Source organism: Poecilia reticulata, chromosome 8, assembly GCF_904066995.2.
Source record: "Poecilia reticulata chromosome 8, P_reticulata-male-v2, whole genome shotgun sequence".
Taxonomy (NCBI): Eukaryota; Metazoa; Chordata; class Actinopteri; order Cyprinodontiformes; family Poeciliidae; genus Poecilia; species Poecilia reticulata.
In genome coordinates this window covers 7,932,200-7,952,421 of record NC_088837.1, presented here as the reverse complement: position 1 = coordinate 7,952,421, position 20,222 = coordinate 7,932,200, and the positions used below count along the sequence as shown (strand labels likewise).

The window sequence follows — 20,222 nt, the reverse complement described above, 5'->3', positions numbered from 1 at the left end:
TTAACAGGAATATTACCATCGTCTTGTCGTCAAGCTGTTCTTTCCCTGCTTCCAAAGAAAGGAGATTTGACTCTTTTGAAGAACTGGAGGCCTGTCTCTCTCCTCTGTGTGGACTCCAAGCTATTTTCTAAAGTGCTTTCCAACAGGCTGAAAAATGTTCTTGAATTTATTATACACAGAGATCAAGCATATTGTGTTCCTGGGAGATCCATCAAGGACAATCTTTTTCTTTTAAGAGATCTGTTTGACATTTGTAAGCAATATGAAATGGATGTTGGAATTATTTCTTTAGATCAAGAAAAAGCTTTTGATCGAGTCGATCATTGTTTTCTTTTTTCTACATTGAGAGCATTTGGATTTGGTGAAGGTTTTATTTCTTTATTGGGTTTATTATATAATGAAGAGTTTTGTGTCATAAAAGTTGGGGGAGGATTGAGTCGTCCTGTTAAAGTCCAGAGAGGAATTAGACAAGGCTGTCCCATATCTGGACAGCTGTATTCTATTGTAGTTGAGCCGCTGTTACACAAAGTTCGCTCCACCCTCACTGGTCTTGTTCTTCCAGGTTTGCCTAGCAATCCAAATTTAATAATTTCTGCATATGCTGACGACATCAATATTTTTATCAAGAACCAGAATGATGTTACGGGTCTTCAGCATTGTCTGGAGCTTTATGAAAAAGCCTCTTCAGCTAAAGTTAACTGGGAGAAAAGTTCTGCTTTAAAAGTCGGCCAATGGAAGAACAATAACCTCCCCGTATTGCCAGGTAACATTCACTGGGTTGATCAGGGTTTAAAATTCTTGGGGGTTTATTTGGGCACTGAGGCTGTTTTGAAGAAAAATGGGGAGGGTGTCATGGAGAGAGTGTGTGCCAGATTATCTAAATGGAAATGGTTACTACCTCAGCTATCTTACAGGGGAAGAGTCTTGGTAGTTAATAACTTGGTCGCTTCGGCTCTCTGGCACAAACTGACTGTATTGACGCCTCCACCGTCTATTATACAGCGTCTCCAAAAGACTAGTGGACTTTTTCTGGTCCGGATGTCACTGGGTGAGAGCTGGAGGAGGAAGGACAAGGACTAATTGACATCATGTCCCGGATTGCGGCCTTCAGGCTTCAAACTCTGCAGAAGCTGTCGTATGGGGTTGAACTGCCATGGATGGACACGGCGCGTCTTCTGCTGAGGACAGCAGGTCGTATGGGGTACGACAAACACCTCTTTTTGCTGAGACAAGGATCTCTGGATCTGTCTGGTCTCACCCCGTTCTACCAGTCTGTGCTAAGCGCTTGGAAGATCCTCACCTTTGAGAGAGAGACTGAGACAACACCTGGAATGTGGGTTTTTGAAGAGCCTCTGTTTGAAAACAGTTTCCTCTCGTCACAGCTCCTCTCATCTGGTACGCTGAGATCTAGGATGAGGGAAGCAGGCTGTGTGAAGCTGGGTCACCTGATGAAGCTGTCTGTGGACAGTCTGATGGAGAGTCTACAGATACGATCCAACAGACTCGCATCGAGGCTGAAAGAAGAAGCATGTGCCCCTCTGCCAGTTTCCATCAGAGCGTTTGCTGTAAACAGTACTCTGTCTGACCAATGGGATGATGAATGCGAGTACATGTTTCCTTCCCTGATCGTCTCTCCTGCAGTAGATCAGTGGCAGGATGAACCAGAGCTCTTGCTGTCTCTACAAGATTCTCCTTTGGGTCGTTTTGATGGCCTGGAGAAGAAGGTTTTGTACCACATCTGTGTGAAGGTGCTGAATTTACGCTCACTGGCAGAGGTGAGAGTTTCGAGGTGGCTTGAGTTTTTTGGCTCCAGCTCTTCCCCAAGAGGCTGTTGGCGGTCCCTGTACAAACCCCCTGTTGAGAAGCGGGTGGGTGACCTCCAGTGGAGGGTTGTGCATGGGGCCAGAGCTACAAACAGGTATCTGGCACACCTTGATCCTGGGGTTAGTGTTCTCTGTGGTTACTGTTCTCAAGACGAAACTTTGTCTCATTTATTTATCGAGTGTTTAAGATTGAAGTCTCTTTTTGTTCTTTTGGGTCGTTTGTTTGGTGGGTTTGGTGAAAAGTTTTCTAACTGTTTTTATTTATGGTCCAAGGTACAGTGTAGGAAAGAAATCTATACACACTCTTCTGAATTTTATTTCTGGGACTGCAAAACTAGCAATATGGTTATCAAGGAGGAACAAAAAGAACGGTCATCAAACGGATGATGCTTGTGTTTTATTTCAGAGACTGATAATCGCTAGAATTCGTGTAGAGTTTGAGTTTTTTAAGTTGACAAAGAACATTGATGGATTTGTAAACAAATGGGGAATTAACAATGTTCTGTGTACATTGGATGAGGGTTCTTTAGTTTTTTCTTTTGTTTGAGTTCGTTTTTATGATTGTTTTTGTCTGTTGTTTGACATAAGGAATGTAAAATAAAGGAAAATTTAAACCTCAAACCTCTCTCTCTCTCTCTCTCTCTCTTTCTCTTTCTCTTTCCCGCCCCCTACCTGAATAAAAGTCCATAATCCGCCAGCAAAGCAGCAACATCACGGTGGATGCGCAGCAGTCGCCCTCAGTCTTGATTTATAACAATATTTCTGTGACGAAACCAAGTCGTTTTTGCTTTGTTTTTGTGAGAGAGAGTGCTACTTAAGCAACGTAGCACTTTGTTCACTGATAAGACTCCTTGGAAGAAGTATAAGAGCGTGCTTGCTGTCTTGCTGACTTTAGCGCGTGCTACTTAAGATAAGAATAAATGGTAGCGTGTGTGTTATTTATACATTTCATGGGGAGAAGTAAGAGAAACGGAAAAAATATTTATTCGAGTAATTTCCCTTTTTGAGGGGGAAATATTTGAGATGTTTCTGCTATTTTAAAGATATTATAAAGTTATATATTTTAGGGAAAAAGTAACACCAAGCTTGCTAATTTGTAGAGCGTAAATTTGAAATCCTGGCCTTAGTACCAGAGACCAAATAAAATAGTGATGAACCATGGGAATTGAAGTCTTTCCTTTTTAAATTTAAATATACAAACAGCAGCAGTTTGATAATAAATTGTAGGATGTTAAAATCAGCTCTAAAAATTTCATCTTGTTTATTAATAGAAAATTTGAAACTTTTAAAAAGCATTTACCCCTTTGCACAGCGTCGAGGTGTTTCTGGTCCTTCGTTGGGAGAGACTCACAGGAAGATTCAGTCTCTCTGCTTTGTCCACATACAATTATAAACACTGCATCTGTTTTCTAGCATAATTCTGGCTGAATTTATGACCATTCCTCTCATCAGAAATTGCAGCACTTTGCCTCAATTGGTTGCCGTCTGCTCGAAAACAACTTCAAGCCTGACTGACATTCACAGCTGCCCACCAATTGTTTTGTGGTCAGAGAAAACAAAGTTTGCACTATTCAGCTTTGTGGATGGAAAAGATTGTTTGGCGTAGTCAAGGTGATGCCTTCGAACCAAAGAAAACTACACCGATTGTCGAGCAGCGTCATGTCAAGTCGCTGTTGTGCAACAGGTGTTCTGACTATCTGTCATATCCGTAAATCCAGCATACCTTATGGTAATGCGCATGATAGAACACCAGTGGGTTTTGGGGAATCGTGCAAAGGTAAAAGAAAACCTGGAGTGGGAGGGCTTCAGGGCCGGCCCAGGCCTCCATGGGGCCCTAAGCGAAATGTGGTTTTGGGGCCCTCTAGTTCTAACAATGTGTACTGGCTGCAATCAGCAGTCCGATCATTAGATCATTCACACAAACTTATTGCATATCTGGCAGTGCTGTTTACATTATACACATGTTTAATATAGGAATCATTTATTGGCCAACTGATTTATCAACCAGTTGATTTCTGGGACTGAATTTCATAATTTTGGGGGATTGTGATTGGCCGATGCTTACACCTGAAGCCTGCCCCCTCAAGGGCGGAGGGGTACGGAGAACCCACTTACGGGATCGGGCCACGCCACCAGCCTGGCCGCCTGGGACACCATGACCATGAGAACAGAGGAGACGGCAGCGGCTGAAGGCAAACTCACAGTGAGAGGTGAAACGCAGAATGGCTGCAGCGGCGGCGAGAGGCGAAGATTTTGCAGCAAGTATCACTTTGTCTCAAAGGGGAAAGGGCAGCCGCATTGTCAGTGTGGCCCGCTTTTTTTTTTTAAATATCCATTTGTCCATCAAGCTGTGTTTGCACATGTTTCAACTGATTTACACTCAAGCTTCCCCCTTTAACTTGAGGAAGCTACTTTCTTTCGTTAAATGTGAATAAAAGATAAAAAATACCCACTATCTGCCTTTTAGATAGCTACTTTCTTTAGTTAAATGTGAAAAAAGATTAAAAATACCCACTATCTGCCTTTTAAATAGCTACTTTCTTTCGTTAAATGTTGAAAAAGATTAAAAATACCCACTATCTGCCTTTTAGATAACTACTTTCTTTCGTTAAATGTTGAAAAAGATTAAAAATACCCACTATCTGCCTTTTAGATAGCTACTTTCTTTCGTTAAATGTTGAAAAAGATTAAAAATACCCACTATCTTCCTTTTAGATAGCTACTTAGAAGTAGCCAATTTAAAAATAGAGGATGAGAAAAAGTCGAGGCGTTCTCACTGTGTGGGTAAGAGAGCAGTCGACATTACACAGCTCTGCAGTTAAACAAGACTTTTATTTATTTCAAACTTCTCTAAATCTCGCGATAAACAGTAAAATTTTTCTTGCCTGGCATGTCTCAACAAAATGTGCACCATAACGACTAAAACTCCATCAATCTTCTGTGTTAAAGGAAATAATTCCTTCAGCAAACGAGTATTTTTGGCATAGTTTCTAGTGTAAATATCCTGGTACACTTGAAATTAAGACAAAACTAACTTTTTAGCACCACAGAGGAGCTTGTTTTATGTCATTAATCCCTTAATATTGATGAAAATTTTCTAGATATAAGTGAAATAATCTGCCAGTGGAACAGAACATTTTACCTGGACAAAATCTGTCGCCAAGGTGATGTACAGTATTTGTTTTTCTCCACCGTTTTGATCTCATCTCAGCAAAACACCTTCTCCTCTGTGTTTACTGTGACCCTTACATGTGGTTTTCTTCTCCACACATCTATATTAACTATATTTATCATATTTTGGTAACATCCAGTCTAACAAACAGGCTAAACTCTGTCAATATGGTATTTGGTTTATTCCATAAAATTTAAATAAAAACAAAAAAATCTTGCGACATGAATAAAATGTGGAAAAGTTTAAGGATGTGAAAACCTTTGCAGCAGTCGACGGTTTTTTTTGTCCATTTTTAATTTGGGATTAAAAACCAAAAAGTTAAAGGAGACATTATGTTGATGCCTTTTCTGTTGAATTCTCAGCTTGGTTTTGGGGGCCGGCGTCGGTGGTGCTTCCGGTTCATCATCCATTACTGGTAGGGTTAATTTATAAAACTCAAAGGATTAAAGAGGAATAATTTGACTGCCATATCCTTCTTCTGCAAACCAATTTGTTAGAATGGATTATAAAGTACAGATCCCAAATTCATTTTACACTAAAACATCCGCAACAGCTTCATGTTTACTGTGTTGGAGTCATTTGGGAAACTTTAAGTCAAGAAGCCACTGAATGCAGCAAAACCAGGAAATTCAACCCAGGACTGTAAATTTATGCTGGAAAGAAAATAACTCTCTCTGGGGGATTTTGACCCGACTTTCATTACAGACATTTCAGTACAACCTCCGGAAAATGTGTTAAATTGTAAAAGATGTACAGGATAGTTAACAATCGTCCTCAGAAATTGTTTTAAGGCTCTATTAAAGTCTTTCAGTGTGTTGACGAAAGGCTAAGAAAATACATGATCTGTGCTGTTCTAGTGGTAACAAATTGTCTGATCTAACTGGCTAATTTTAAAATATGTTCAGGGTTTCCCTCAGTGTATTATAAGCCTGGCGGGCCACCAGGCTTTACTTGTGCCCCCACCAGGCTAATCATTGCTTATTTATGTGTCTTTTTAAAATGTTTGCAGTTTTTAAGACTTTATAGTTGGTGTTCATGCGTTAATCTTCCAATCTTTCAATAACACAAAATTATCAAGTGATATTTTCAAATTTCCTGTCAACTTCAAACATTTTTTAACTCAAAAACATGACGGGCCGCTGGATGAATGACTGATATGCGCCCAACCACTGGGCTTAGTGAGTTTTCTGGGGACACCTTGTACGTTTCTTGCCAAAAAGTCTTTTTCTGTGTGTTAGCACAAAACTGAACTCACTGAATTATCTTTCTGAATGACTCGGACTCGGGACAAGAACTAATAAAAGATTATGTTCCCAAAAAATGGCAACAAACAAGATTTTATTTATTTATCCAATAGCAAATGAATGAATGCTGTATAGCTTAAAATTACTGTATACTCTATTCCAACTGACTACATTCATTAGACACCAGAACATTCAACTATGTGCACATAGCTGGACTCATGAGTCCAGCTATGTGCTTAGCAGCAGTTTAGCTGCTAAGCACCTAAACTGCTTAGCAGATGTGTAAATAAATGAAAAAAGAAAAATCATAACTAAAACCATTATGTTGTGAATGTTGTAAAGTGTTTAAGCTTGAGTGACAAATAATGGACATAAACTCAAACTTGAATAAAATGCCTTTTGTTGTTTTGACTCATCACGATGAAAATCTAGACCAGTTTATAATTTTATCACTATGATATTTTGATATATGTTGCGAAAAGTCATTCATTTGTACTATTAAAAATATGGAGTGAAATTAAATTGTGTTCCTCGTGTCTATAAGACGATATAGATGAGGTAGCGTCAGAAAATCAAACAGTATTATGTAAGGGAGCACCAGCAGGCGGCGCTGCAGGAGGAAACGGTGCCACTAGTTGGTCAGTAATGTCTCTTCACCAGCCTGCCTTCAGTCTCCATGGTAACCAGCTGTTGTTCTGGATGAATACTAGCATGCGCTTTAACTCAGTTTCACTCTAGGCTAATTAGGCTAACAGCTAATTGCTAGCGGTGCTAGCATTGCACGTCCAGGTGCCACCCGTTGCCATGGAGACTTAAAACAAGCTGGTTATTCTCTCACTTGTGGGTTTACATCCTTATCTACCAAAAGAGGCATCATGAGTCATAGAGACAAAGCTAAATATACTTATCAGAAGGAAGAGACGTTTCTACAAAATATAAGTAATGTCTTACAATGGAGATATTATTCTTATCCAACCTTCAGTTTGTTCAAGTTTCTCTAATATTGTTCAGAATGCTGCTATTTTCCTGTTCCTGTCCAAATCACATAAATTTTACTTGAATGGCATGTTTTCATCTATTTTGAGGAGAAATTTGTGTCAACTCTTGCTTACACCAAATCAGTGATCCCTAATAAAATTATCTAAAATATTTTTGATTTGCCTAAAAGGAAGTACTGTGTAGATTTAAGATAAATCTTTAAATTCCAACTAGCAGTGTCTGCTTGCTGTACTACCAATTCTATGTATTTTATTTTTTTACAAAAAATAATTATTAAAGATAAAATGTACAGAAATCAAAGATGAGTTTTTTCTGTGAGTGATAGAAGTGATTCAGGACGGTGTTTTGAATTGATCCAGTTGTAGTTCTACAATTTGACCTCTAGATGGCAGCAAAGCCCCGCTAATTAGCGTTTAGTAGTGATGGGTAGATGAGGCGTCGTGTGTCGTTTCGATACAGCAAAACTGTGTCGATTCTGTGTTGATACTGTGTCACTCAATACTGATACCTGCTCGACATTAAAAATTCCTACAGGCAATGTAGTGATCTGATGACCAAGTTTATACAATAAGATTTAAGTCTTCGTATTTTATTGAATATTATATTTTGTATTATGTCATATATTCAGTTAAATTTAAAATATATTTGATATACAGTCAATAAAAAATGTGAACATGTATCATAAAGTGAAAATTTAAGTGAATGTGTTTGGAATGAGGATGCTTGTGGACTGTTTATTTCCCTACAGATTTTGATTTAAAAAAAAAAAGTTTTTACAACATTTTGAAATTTAGCCTGTTAAGCTTTTTTGGCAAAATTTCTCCTGCTGTAGAAAAAACGACGTAAACATTACATTTACAGCGAACCCTTATTTTTCTTAGGGGTTGCGTTCCGAAAATAACCCGTGATAGGTGAAATCCGTGAAGTAGATGCCTTTATTTTTTACAGTTATTACACAGCATAAATAAATACTCTATATTGAAACCAAAGAACAAAACCTGTTTTCAGATCAGCGGATGTGCATGCTCATCCATCGGGTCTTAATCGGAGTCGTGTCATTAAAGCGTCTCCTCCAATCTGCCCCGCGAGATTCACAGCTGTATTTACGGCAGAGCGATGGATCTCATCAAGCGAGCCTCTGGTCGGGTTTTACGCTGCCTCTGGCCACAGTTTTTTTTTTTTTTTTCCAAATGGCATTCAAAGTTTCAGTTTCCATCTGCTGAATGGCCAGTCTGTATTAAATACCGTAACGTTATTGGCACTCAGGTAGGGAAGAAGCGCAGAGACCATTTTTATCAATCATACGGTCAATCAGGACGCAGAACACTGGGGGGGGGGGGGGGGGTGAAACTGCACGAAAAAATCTGCGAAGCAGCGATACCGAGAAAAGTGAACCGCGATAACCGCGATTTATCAAGTAACTGACAAGAACCGGATGAAACAACAAAAATGAAAACTAATTTATTTTCCAGTATAAGATCAAAATGGTCCCACTCTGCGGAAACCTTTCCTTTGAAGCTGCTCCATAGTTGACGCTGTAAAAGATCAAGAATTTGTTTGGCAAATGCTTTTGACAGATTGACAGATTCGCTTCCTTATAAATAGTTTGGCGCGTTAATGTCATTTCGAAACAGTTCCTGTATCGGTCACGTGACTTGCTGAAACCAATACGCACCGACTCGGGTTTTGGTCCATGTGCTTGAGACATGCGGCGATGCATCGGTGTTGCCGGACCCATCACTAGCATTTAGTTGCGTTTTACTACTGGAATGTTCTAGAACAGTGGTTCGTAACCGGGGTTCGATGAGTCGGTCTCAGGGGTTCGGCGGAGCCTCTGCCGCGGAGGTAAAGACACTTGTGTAAAGTTGTGATGACGCGCTGCAGAAGATCGTTACATTGCTTAGCCAATCAGTGCAGCGGAGGAGCACTGATTGAAGGAGCTCCTCACTCAGCATGGATTTGAACTTGTGTCTTTATTTATTTCAGCAAAGCTCACCGTTTTTTACCAAATTCTGTAGCTTTCGGTATACTTCTAAATCTGCTCCTTATGTAACCTGGTTGTAATTCTCTTTTATTATAATTACACAAAATGTCTTCTTTTGGTTATTTGTCTTGTTCCTTATCTTACTGAAACACCTCTGTCATTGTTTTGACCGTGTTATTTTAAGATCGGAAGCCCCTCCCTTTTATTTCTTCTTCTGTGGTATTGTCTTTAAATTTAAATTGCCCCTCCCCTTTTGACATGTCCTGCGGGAGAGGTGTGTGCTTTTCATTTTTCCATCTAAATACATTCAGTTTATTTATAGATCTATTAAGTTAATTTTTGTTTTATACTTTTGTTTGGTGTAGGACTTGGAGCGGGCAGCCTATAACACGGTTGTTTTGTCTGTATTTTCGTCAGAAATAAACGGAGAATCATCCGCTTGAAAGAAACTGTGTCACGGTCCATTCACTCAAAAACCAGCACAACGCAGAAAAGGATCCGGTTACACTTAGTCACATCTCTTCAAGGTTGGTACTGCCTCTAGTGGCGTGTGGGTGACAACACAACTTATATAATTACGTTACTAAATCAGAATACTGCAAAGTCTTTATTATTTATTATACATTGTTCATTATCTTAAGAATATAAGGCTAATTAAATAATCTAAACAAGACCTTAAAGTGGTTCCAGTTTCTCTCGATGGCCAACCTGTTGAAATTTTTGTTTCTGGACAGTCAGCTCAACTTTGCTGAAAACCTTTATTATATTTTGAAGAACTGTTCTCAGAGACTCTACCTTTTAAGAAAACTTAGTGATCATGGGTGATCATGGGTCCCACCCCTATGTCTTGAATTTGGGGGAAAAAAATCATATTTTATTTATCACTACAGAAGGGTTCGGTGAATGCGCATATGAAACAGGGGGGTTCGGCACCTCAAAAAAGGTTAAGAACCACTGCCCTAAACACTGCATGAAATTTAGTTTAGTTCTTCTGAAGTAAAATACAGGAAGGGTTATTATCAACGTACAAACTTTTAAATAATTCCAAAGCCTCAAAGCTTTCTGAGAGGTCCAAGGGAATTATTTTAGGTGTTTCTGAATGTGGTGGGATGGTGTTCCACCCTCCCCCACTCTGTGCACCGGGCACCGTTGATTGGTGGGCAGGGCGAATGCCTTTATAGTTGAGCGGGCCGCTGCAGGGTGTGTGCGTCTTTGTTTCTCCCACTGTTGCTACGGTCGGCGGCTACATGTCGGCTTGTGGGTTTGGTTGGTTTTTGGGTGCTACATCTGTCGTGCGTTTCTGCAGTGTTGCTCTGATGGCGTTGCCGACTGCAGCTGGGGGTTGCTGTGGAGTGCGGCTTCCGTCTGGTCCTCACCTGCTGAGCCGTCTGGTCCTCACCTGCTGAGGACCAGACGGCTGTGCTATTTAGCTTTTGATTTGTTTTATCTGGATCCACCGTTAATGGGTTTTCTGTTTCAGGCAACCGATTGTTTGGAGCTGCAGCGCTTTGGACGCTCTGCTGTCTTGTCTTCCCGTTGTTTGTTTCGGCCGCTCTCAACTGAACCCGTTGCTGATTGGCCAGGCTGTGCGGGCAGGGCATTACTCCCCTGGCCTTATCGAGGGGCATTTGGAACAGAATGACAACAATTTGTTCCGCTGTTTCCAGTATTTTGTTTTGTTATTGAAGTACTAATTTGTTTTAGTTTTTACTCATTTCTTTTGGATTGCATGTTTGTTATTTTGGAATAATTTAATTTGTCCAGTCTTTTTCCTTATGTGTTGCTTTTGCTCCAGGGACTGAGTAGTGGGCCCGAAACCTCGTTTTTAAAGAGAAATGTTTTAAAGAAATTGTTAAATAAAATATTGTGCACTGCTAAGTCTGTGTTCGGGTGCATCTTGTTACTTTTGAAAAGATCTCCACCTGCTGGTCAAATGAACATTTGTGCCATTTTGGATCTGATTAAATTCAGCAGCGCTATAATAAAAGTCTGCAGTGACACTATTGAATACATTGAAGTGAATCGGCTGTGTGAATCCTGTCATCATCTCTTGTCCTAACAGCAACAACAAAGCCACTTATGAGTGATTAGAAAGGATAACTTGAAATATAGTGCCACATTTGGGATGGGGCACTGTAATACAGAGGAAAAACTGATGTGTTTCATGAATTTAGCTGCATTGTGATAGAATATTGAAGTATCCACGAAGTTAACGTCAAGCTGTTAATATTGTTTGGTTGAGAAAATCGTGTTAAGGATGGTGCCTGCTCATATGTAAAAAAACAAACCATCACCATAATATGCTAGAATGTAGCATTATAAAAATTATGCTACACGCTACCATGTTAATTTGGGAATAAGTCACTGCAATGAAATTAAAAATGATGAAACACAAATAAAAACAAAAACCAAATATGATTTCCAGCTCAATTTAAAGATTCTTATAATCATATGAAAATAGGCAAACATTCTCTTTTCACTATTGCATATATTAAATCAGACAGAAATCAGTAACAGTTGTAAATTGGCATGAAGAACACAGGCCAAGATTGTCAATAACTTAAGATGCTTGTCTGACGGTGGATTACTGGACACAGCAGTACGATTAGACAAGTCATTAAAAATAAAGGCAAATATTCACAAAAATAACATAAAAAACTTTAAAAGTTTAAATGCATGGCCTTCTGAATTCGTCTCAAAGAAATTTAAACCAATGTGTTGCAACATCTTACAGAAGAGCTTAAAGAGAGCAGATTTATTAATTTTACTAGGTTCAATTCAGAGAGGACGCTTGAAAAAACATATTTCTAAAGCTGTTTTGAGAAATACGTCTGAGATAAATAACAGAAGTGTTGACTTGTGCACACAGCAACACTAATTTAGACAGAAAACAACCATTCAAACATTTTCTGCACTAAGAAATTTAACATCTGACTGGGAGGTCATGGCGAGTTTGGGCACCATTAACAATTTCTTTCTGTTCTAAGCCATAAATCTACACAAATCTTTTAGAAAATCTCAGTCTCTTCTTGGCAGTATTTCTATAGAACATGAATCCACAGTGAAGGAAATGGACAGAGGTTTAGATTTTTCTTCCAAAAATGTTTTTTGATTTGTAAAAGAAAATTCAAACCATATTTCACTTTCAATCTGCTTCTGAATTATGCACTACTTTGTGTTTCTCTGTTATAGAAATTCAAAGAAATTACACTGAAGTTTGTGATTACAAAACAGTGGAAACTAGTCGGGTTATAAATACGATTGCAATGCGATTTAGATGCTGATTTTGTTTGCTGATCACGTGTGTGTGTGTGTGTCATTCCAGTGTTTGCAATGAGTGAAATATAATTACACACGGTTAAAGAAAAAAAGAGATCATGATTGATTTTGCGAGTTGATGATTGATATCACTCTGAAAATTTCTGCTCGTTTTGCGGTCTCATTCTGATTGTCTTAAAGATTACGCAACTCATCATTTTTAGCAAAACAGTTAAATCCACTTTTGTTAACGTTTTAATCAATTGTTCTTTACGTTTCACCTTGCCAGTGGTATTACAACTTCTTCCAAAAAGAAACCTCCCATACAGCCTTGGTTGTCGACATTGAAGTGCAGCATCTCTCTTTCATGATATCTAAGCACGGATCCACAGAAATTGCACTATTTTCCGCAGTTGTACAGCGATGCCTCTTCGGTCCCACACAGTCGCATCTTTATCCGTCTTTGGGACTTTGAACTGTCAAATGAGGGAAGCTTTCTCCTGAGCAGGTCCGTCCTGAAAAAAATTGTTTGCTGTGTGTTATGGTACATTTTCAATGTGGCCAAAACAACAGAGAAAAGTGTCAGTACGGCTACAATCTGTCTTGTAAGAGAGATATGCTCAAATTACTTTCGACTATGTTTCATTTTAAAGCGTCTAAAAATTGAGAAATGTTTAATGATTTTAGAGAAGTGGTTCTAAATCTATCTAAAGTACAAAATGAACCAGAATCAAAAATATTTTGACTCCAATCATTTCCACTTTTCTGCCACTTCTTGCAGTTTAATCCCACCCAGCACCTGATCACTGCGCTCTCTAACAGTAGCAGCTTTCTCTACCGATAGGAGAAACAAAACCTGTCAAGAAATCCAACAAAAGGCATTTTTTTAACATTACCGTGCTACAGTAAGACCAGTCTGCCTTCTAGCTACCTCTGTTCATGTGTTCCTGCACAATGAAGCTGCCAAAGCAGAACCAGCCAGTGACAGTAGCACTGTTGGTTATAACGGACCACGGCTCACGTTGACCCCCCACTCCACGCCTACTCACCCACTCAACTTTGTGACAACCTTTCTAGACATAAAAGTCAAACTCCAGGCTGCCTCTTCTTCACATGAATCACACAGAGGAGGAAGGAAGGAAACTCAGGCCTCACTGATTTGTAAAAGAGTCTGCAGTGTTTACGTCACACGTCGACTCGCAGGATAATCGTTTGATTGGGTTTGATCGCATCTGCTGGAAGCAAACCCAATCTAAGACCACCCGCCAGATTCTGAAGCAGCGAAAAGGAGCTCATGCTAACATCAGATGTTCAGAGATTAAAAGAGAGCAAAATTCGTACCTGTCCTTGCGCCGGTGCCGGGCCGAGGGTCTGATTTCGATGCAGGTGGCTGTGCAGCCTGTGAGTAGCTCTCTTCTTGAGCAGAGCGGGACGCGGCGAAAGCTGACAATAGCAATCCAGGTGATCTACGACTGACACCACTGCCTTCGAAAAAACGGGTCTTTTGTTTTTGAATGTGATCTTTGTGACCTGGAGAGGTTGAGAAGAAGAAGACGGGAGTCACTGGGCGGTACTCCGAGTTAAAGAAAATAAATAAAAAAACGTCTTGTGGAGATGCTATGACAAATGTATGCTTTTATGTGCTCAAAAAGGAGCTGTTGCTAGGCAACAAATGGAGGTTAAATAACCAGAGCTGCAATTTTCTGTTGCTTCTCAGAGTGAACTACTTGAAAAGCAAATCTTTTACATTTTATGCCTCTGATTCACCTCGTCTGTGTTTGGTTGGCTGTAAACTAAAAATCTTACTTTTTTCCACTCAGTGAATGAAACATGTATAAGCACTAATGGCAAAACAACACTCTTGCCGAAGGAAGATGACTCAAGCTAAACCAATTTACATTTTTGTCAGGTGATCTTCAAGAAAATCTTTGTTTTTTTTTATAAACACCTGTTGATATATTTTTTAATTTATGTAGAAAGTTACAAAAAATGTTTTGCTATGAATTACAGTTGTTATTCTCAATTACTTTCAGATAAGCTCAACATTTCTAATAGTCCAGAGGGAGTTAATGGTGACAGCAAGAAGGCCTTCCAACATCATCAAAGATAAAGCGTCAAAAACCTGCTGAAATATGCAAAAAGCAATCATGAAACAGCTGTAATTGCTCTAAATCTAAAACATTTTTTTCTACTGATTATTAAAAAAGCTGCATGTAACAGAATGCTTCTTTCTCATTGTTTTATTATCTTTTGGGAGATACCTGTCATTTATATCAGAAACAAACGTCTTAAATCAAAGAGAAATAATTGAACATCTAAGTCTGTTTGGGACAGGAACCAACTTTGGGTTTAACTCTTTCTACTTACTAATCGTTAAGACAAAGCATGTTCATTTACCTCCAGGTTTCTGGTGTTTATGGCTTTGGAAACGCACTGTGTGTTCTTGATCTTACAGCAGCCAGAGCAGCGCTGGGCTTCCACGCACAGCGGCCACAGCAGAAAGTTGGCATTGTTGCGGTCCACCATGTTTCTGGTGAGATCGACCACTTCTGTGCGAAGTTTACATTTAGCCCGTTTGGCGAACTTAGTTTCTGAGGGAGCAAACACGACATGCTACGGCGTCAGCGGCACGTTCTGAGGTTGATGAGCCAGACAATGTGTACTTCTCTGCTCGAGAGTTTGAATTTTTCTGTTATTGACACACAAGGACGTGTATTGAAAAGCAGAAACACTGAGTAGGTTTTATTCAAAGATTAGAAAAGGAAAGTTGTAGATCAGCTTCTGGAAATTTTGAGTTCTGCTTCATGAGAACAACGACAAAAAGGTTAACGGGAAAAGATTTTCCCTCTGTCACAAAAACTATTAATCATCTCCCAGACGGACTGGCAGAGCGTTCTTTAGCCAACATAACGAGTTTCCTAAGAGGACAAACAACGCAGAAATATGTAAAAAAAAATAAATAATAATGATAAAAGATCACAACAACCAAATAAGGAGGTTTGGCTCACCGGGGCTGCGTGGAAGTCTGTGACCTCCGTTGGCTGCAGAGTTAGCTTCCTCCTCATCTGAGACAGCAACACAAACATAATTTATACCATTAGAAGAAGACAAATAAAACGCTGACTGTGCACAGAAACCAGAGGTGGAGCGGTCATGGTACGCTACGATTTCAAAATGTCTTGTTTTAATGTTTTTGTTTCATTTTCTTTAACCTTTACCATTTTAGTCCCATTGAGATCAAATATCTTTTTTATGAGGAAGACCTGGCCAAGACATAAAATTAATATAAATGTTTTTGTAGTTTAAACTCCTCCTAGTACAGAAAGGGCAGAAGTAACTGTGGGGTGTTTTTTCCAGCTGTGTAGAGCAGAGAGTCAATGTGGTGCTGCCCCTCCCCCATCCATTGCTGTGCACTGCCTGCAAGCTGGCTAAGAATAAAAACTGTAAAAATGGAAAGTTTGGACACATTTCCATTATTGGAAAACCTGTGACTCTTGCTAAAATCAAACTTTTTTAAAAGTTAAGATGCAACAGATGTGAAACAACTGAGAAGCTGGAGCAACTAATTAACCAGCTGACGTCAGCTCACCGTAAGAGCACAACAATCAGGTTTATCATCCTGACACTGATCAGCACTACATTGATCTGTTATTTATGGAACCTCAACTACATTTAATCAACCTGAGCTAAAAATCTAAAATATTTTAAGTGAATCTACACTAATGCTGTGTGTTTAGTTAAATAAATTGTCCAATTTTGACTCAATTAGGCTCCAAATGTTCACAAACATTACATAATCATCAAAAAAACTAATAAAATCATATACTGTAATTATTCCAAGATGTTCAGCTTTGTGAGTATGCTCTTATTTTGAAATGTCCCCTGACTCTTATGCTTTAATGCGGGTGATGTTTTGAAAAATCAAAGCCAGTAAAGTATGACAGGAGAGGAGAAATAGCCGCACCCAACCGTTCGTTTGTGTGTATTGACAGGTGATGTGTCAGGGATGTGCAAAAACTTTATAAAACATTTTGTTTTTGTATAAAAATCTCAAAAGTAAATCACATGAAAATGAAGGATCTCAAGGGATGTTGTTGCTCAGTTGAAGTGCATCACTGGATTTCGATGCCAGATTATTAAAGAGTTTTGCTTCCTCTTTAATCTTAAAATTGATTTAAACTGATTCCATGTGTCTCTAAGATGGAAAAGAAAGAAAAACCAAAGCTTTGGGTCTTTACCTACGGAGTCAGTGAGCAGCTGCTGGAGGTCCTCTATGGAGTTGATGGGGCTGTTTCTAACCAGCTCCACCAGCGCTGCAGGCAGAGGGTCCTCCTCAGACACAAACAGGAAAAAAATCAGACCAAATAACAAACAACTAGTGCAAAACCAGAAAAACAGACAGAATGTATTCAGAAGCTCATATGAGCTTAAAAAAATAAAAAATTCAGTAGGCGATGGGAAAAAACCGCAGCACTTCCGCGACTACGATTGTCTTTAAAAGCCTCTAAACAAACATTTCCAGAGTATCACACCAGAAACCACAGAACGGCTCCACTTTGTGATTCTAGAGATTTGACTGTGGGTTTAACCCCCCTTCCCTTCCCTCCTTGGTCATTAATGGGCAAGAGACAGCCTGCAAGGGAGGGGGGAATTAACCAAAGCAGACACACAATGGCCACTAAGAGCAGGGTGAATGACTATTGGCGTTGTGTCCTCTCATCTGCTAACATTTAGGGGTCAAAGGAGCAGGCGAGGAGTCAGGAAGTGGGGGAAGGAGTGATACAGAGAGAGGATGAGAGAAGGGAGGTGCATCTGGATAAAAAAGAGAAGAGGAGGGATAATAGATGAGTAGGAGAGAGGCTGAAATGGATGAGAATCTTTGTCTTAAATGGGGTTTGGAAAGCTAATTTTAAACAAGCTGAAAACTGCGATTAAAGCTGTAATGAGTTCAGTGCTGAATGTGTAACAGACTACTTTCATTCAGAACATAACAAACCCCAGCAGCTAGCAGCTATCCATACATGAACACGCACTCTCTCTCGCCCTGCGCTCACCATTCTCCCATCGACATCCGCCCTCCGCCTCCCTCGGGTATTGGTCTTGGACTTTGACTGGGCCATTCTTGCACATAAACATGCTTGGATCCGATTCAGAAATGCCCAACTCGGCTCCTCCAAAGTCTCTGTCAGTTTTCTGCATTTGCTCGAGTTCTTCAGAGGCCTTCGTTGGATTCAGGTAACGAAGGCCTCTAAAGATCCAATAAATTGTCTATAAATCTATAAAGTATCTAACAAAAATATACATCCGGGTCCGTTTTTGAACCAGGACAAAATGTGAAAAGATACTCCCAAAAGAAACCTTCAGATTAACCCACGTCTAATAAACGGTTTCTGTCAATCACATGGCATTCTTCTAAATTGTCCTTCCTTCCCACAAGACAAACTATATTCTGCTGCAGATCTGCAGCCATCTAAGTCTAAAAGAAACTCCCCAAAAAACACCAATTTTGTCATAAACCAGTCGTTATCGCCTGAACGCCATCCCATCTCCCTGCGGACGCCCTGAGGAGTCCCAGGTACAGGCAGCGGCTGCAGCTCCAAAGGAGGAGGAGGGGGGAGAACATCTAATCGTAGATAATTATGGGGGTCGAATTTGCTGGCGGCAGCCGCAGCACATGTGGGAGGTTTCACATGCAGGCCCAGAGAGCGTGCCAACACGTGCGCGACAGAGCAGTGTGCAAACGATCGGCAGTTCAGTTCATCCCGCTGTCACAGTTCAGTTTACCTCTCAGCTCGGATGCCTGGCGCAAGAACGACTTAGAACATTTCAAGCTTTTACCCAGAACACATTAGATAGTTTGCAAACTTTCTCTTTGAGTTGCAGAGAGCATGGCGGTGTTCGTGTCCCAGCTGCGAATCCTTGATCTTTTAAAATTAGACCCGGGGAATTCCTGGCTGTATACCTCAAAGCTTTAGCAACTTTCCCCCATAAAGCACTGTCAGATTTGAAATTTCCTTTTCTGTGTGATGCCAGCTAAACGACAGAAAATGAGAAGACGGCTTGATGACAGGAAGCTGAAGTCATCCCTCACAGATCAAACGTCTACCTTTTTGGGAGGCTCTCAAAGAAAACTCGCTAAGCCCATTTGCATGGTCCATTTTGAACCATGCAACAACCTGAACCTCCTTTAGTAGGTGCGAAATTACCTTAAGGTTTACATTCAATCAGTTTTAATGCAGCTTGATGAGGAAAACAAAAATAAAAATCTTGTCTTTTGAGCTGCATGTGTGTGCAGTATTGTATTTGTGTGTGTTTCTTGTTTCCCTGTGTTTTCCCCCTGGCTCTGGTGGCAAACTTGCTCTATAAACTGGTTAGTCACATATTCTTCCTGTTGCACAGCTGACTACGGATTCAATGGGATAACAATTACTTTTGTGACTTTGGGGCGTTTTTGTGCGTGTTCTCCCAACACCTGTGTGGTCTTGTACTCCAGCTTCCCCAGATCATCCAAAAACATGCACATTAGTTTAATTGCTCTCTCTTTTTCTCTCTCTCAAGTGTGTATGGGTATAATTATTTATGCTCTGTGGTTCACTACTTATTCACCCCCCTTCAATCATTCAAGAACAAACTGGACTCCCAAATTGTAACCCAGGAGTTTGTTAGAGACCCTGAACGCATCACGTCCAACCACGTGGAGACAACAGCTTCAAATTAGCGTCCATCTCTAATTTCTCCCACATTTCTTGCTACCAGGATGTGCGTGTTTTGGATCCCAGCGTCTATCTAAAGAGGAAAATCAGGGGAGTTCCACCTCACATGGAAACCTTTTGTTATAAGAGTATGTTGAAACAGGTGCACTAAATCGAAATATTTAATAGGCCTATATAGAAACAAAACATAAAAACGTTTAACCCATTTCATTAGGTTGCTGGCACCATACATGGAAAGCGGTGACAAATATTAATATTGGGCTAACATATATTATTGTATATCTCAATAATACAGTTCTAAAGGAAAGTTTAAGGTGTAGCTAAGTTTTCTGATAGGTGTCGGTAAACTTTTACTGGTCATTTTTATTTCCATTTTTACTTACCTCGGCCACGCCAAACCGCGCACACGCCGCCAGCAACGCGAGCAGCAGCAGCTGGACCCACGAGCTCATCTTGCTGTCCAGCCTCGAGCCTCTCCAACGGACCGGGAATTTATGGAGGCGCGAGCGAGCCTCTCTCCTCAGCTCGGCGCGCGGAGGGGAGGATGAGGAGGATGAGGAAGGAGACAGCGGCTCGGCTCGCGGAGCTGTGCGCGCCTGTGAGCTCCGTCCCGTTGCCAGCAGAGTGGAGAAGAGCTAGAAGGCGCTCCAAGCTCTTCCTTTCTCCTCTTTAGAAAGTAAATCCTCATGCTCAGAGTTGTAGTTTGCGCTCTTATACTTCTTCCAATGAGTCTTATCAGTGAACAAAGTGCTACGTGGCTTCTGCCCTGGACCAGCTTCATTACGCGGTGGTGGTGCTGTTGCTGCTGTGAGGAAGGGCTGGCTCCCAGCAGACCCTAATGCTCGACTATTTCCTCTCTCTCTCTCTCTCTCTCTCTCTCTCTCTCTCTCTCTCTCTCTCTCTCTCTCTCTCTCTCTCTCTCTCTCGCCCCCTGCCTGAAGAAAAAGCCACAATCCGCCTGCAAATCAGCGACACCACGGTGGATGCGCAGCAGCAGGCACGTGCAGAGGGAGGAGCTGGGGGTGCTTG

General features: G+C 40.5%; 2 protein-coding genes across 5 annotated transcripts in view; one reads left to right on the top strand and one right to left on the bottom strand.

The window, feature by feature from the left end:
- LOC145552483 (uncharacterized) overlaps positions 1-20,222 on the top strand; it is a 90,399-nt gene that overhangs the window by 63,979 nt on the left and 6,198 nt on the right. The gene's annotated exons all lie outside the window — the stretch shown is intronic.
- On the bottom strand, positions 11,636-19,978 carry LOC145552481 (platelet-derived growth factor subunit B-like). 2 transcript variants are annotated; one of them, XM_081609790.1, is made up of 6 exons: positions 19,577-19,978; positions 16,719-16,809; positions 15,489-15,545; positions 14,878-15,071; positions 13,822-14,010; positions 11,636-12,995 (listed from the first exon to the last, which is right to left on the bottom strand). In XM_081609790.1, exons 1-6 carry the CDS (start codon positions 19,643-19,645, stop codon positions 12,960-12,962), a joined length of 636 nt encoding a protein of 211 aa, XP_081465916.1. In that variant the 5' UTR covers positions 19,646-19,978; the 3' UTR covers positions 11,636-12,959. The 2 variants fall into 2 exon arrangements, with proteins under 2 accessions (XP_081465916.1, XP_081465917.1); XM_081609791.1 differs by lacking the exon at positions 19,577-19,978 and adding an exon at positions 17,535-19,565.

Excerpts from the sequence above, each read along its gene's own strand:
- LOC145552481 (XM_081609790.1), bottom strand. The coding sequence starts at position 19,645 with ATGAGCTCGTGGGTCCAGCTGCTGCTGCTCGCGTTGCTGGCGGCGTGT. Across the intron at positions 15,072-15,488 it reads CAGACTTCCACGCAGCCCCG|AAACTAAGTTCGCCAAACGG; the intron begins GTGAGCCAAACC and ends TTGCTCCCTCAG. Across the intron at positions 14,011-14,877 it reads TAAACACCAGAAACCTGGAG|GTCACAAAGATCACATTCAA; the intron begins GTAAATGAACAT and ends CAACCTCTCCAG.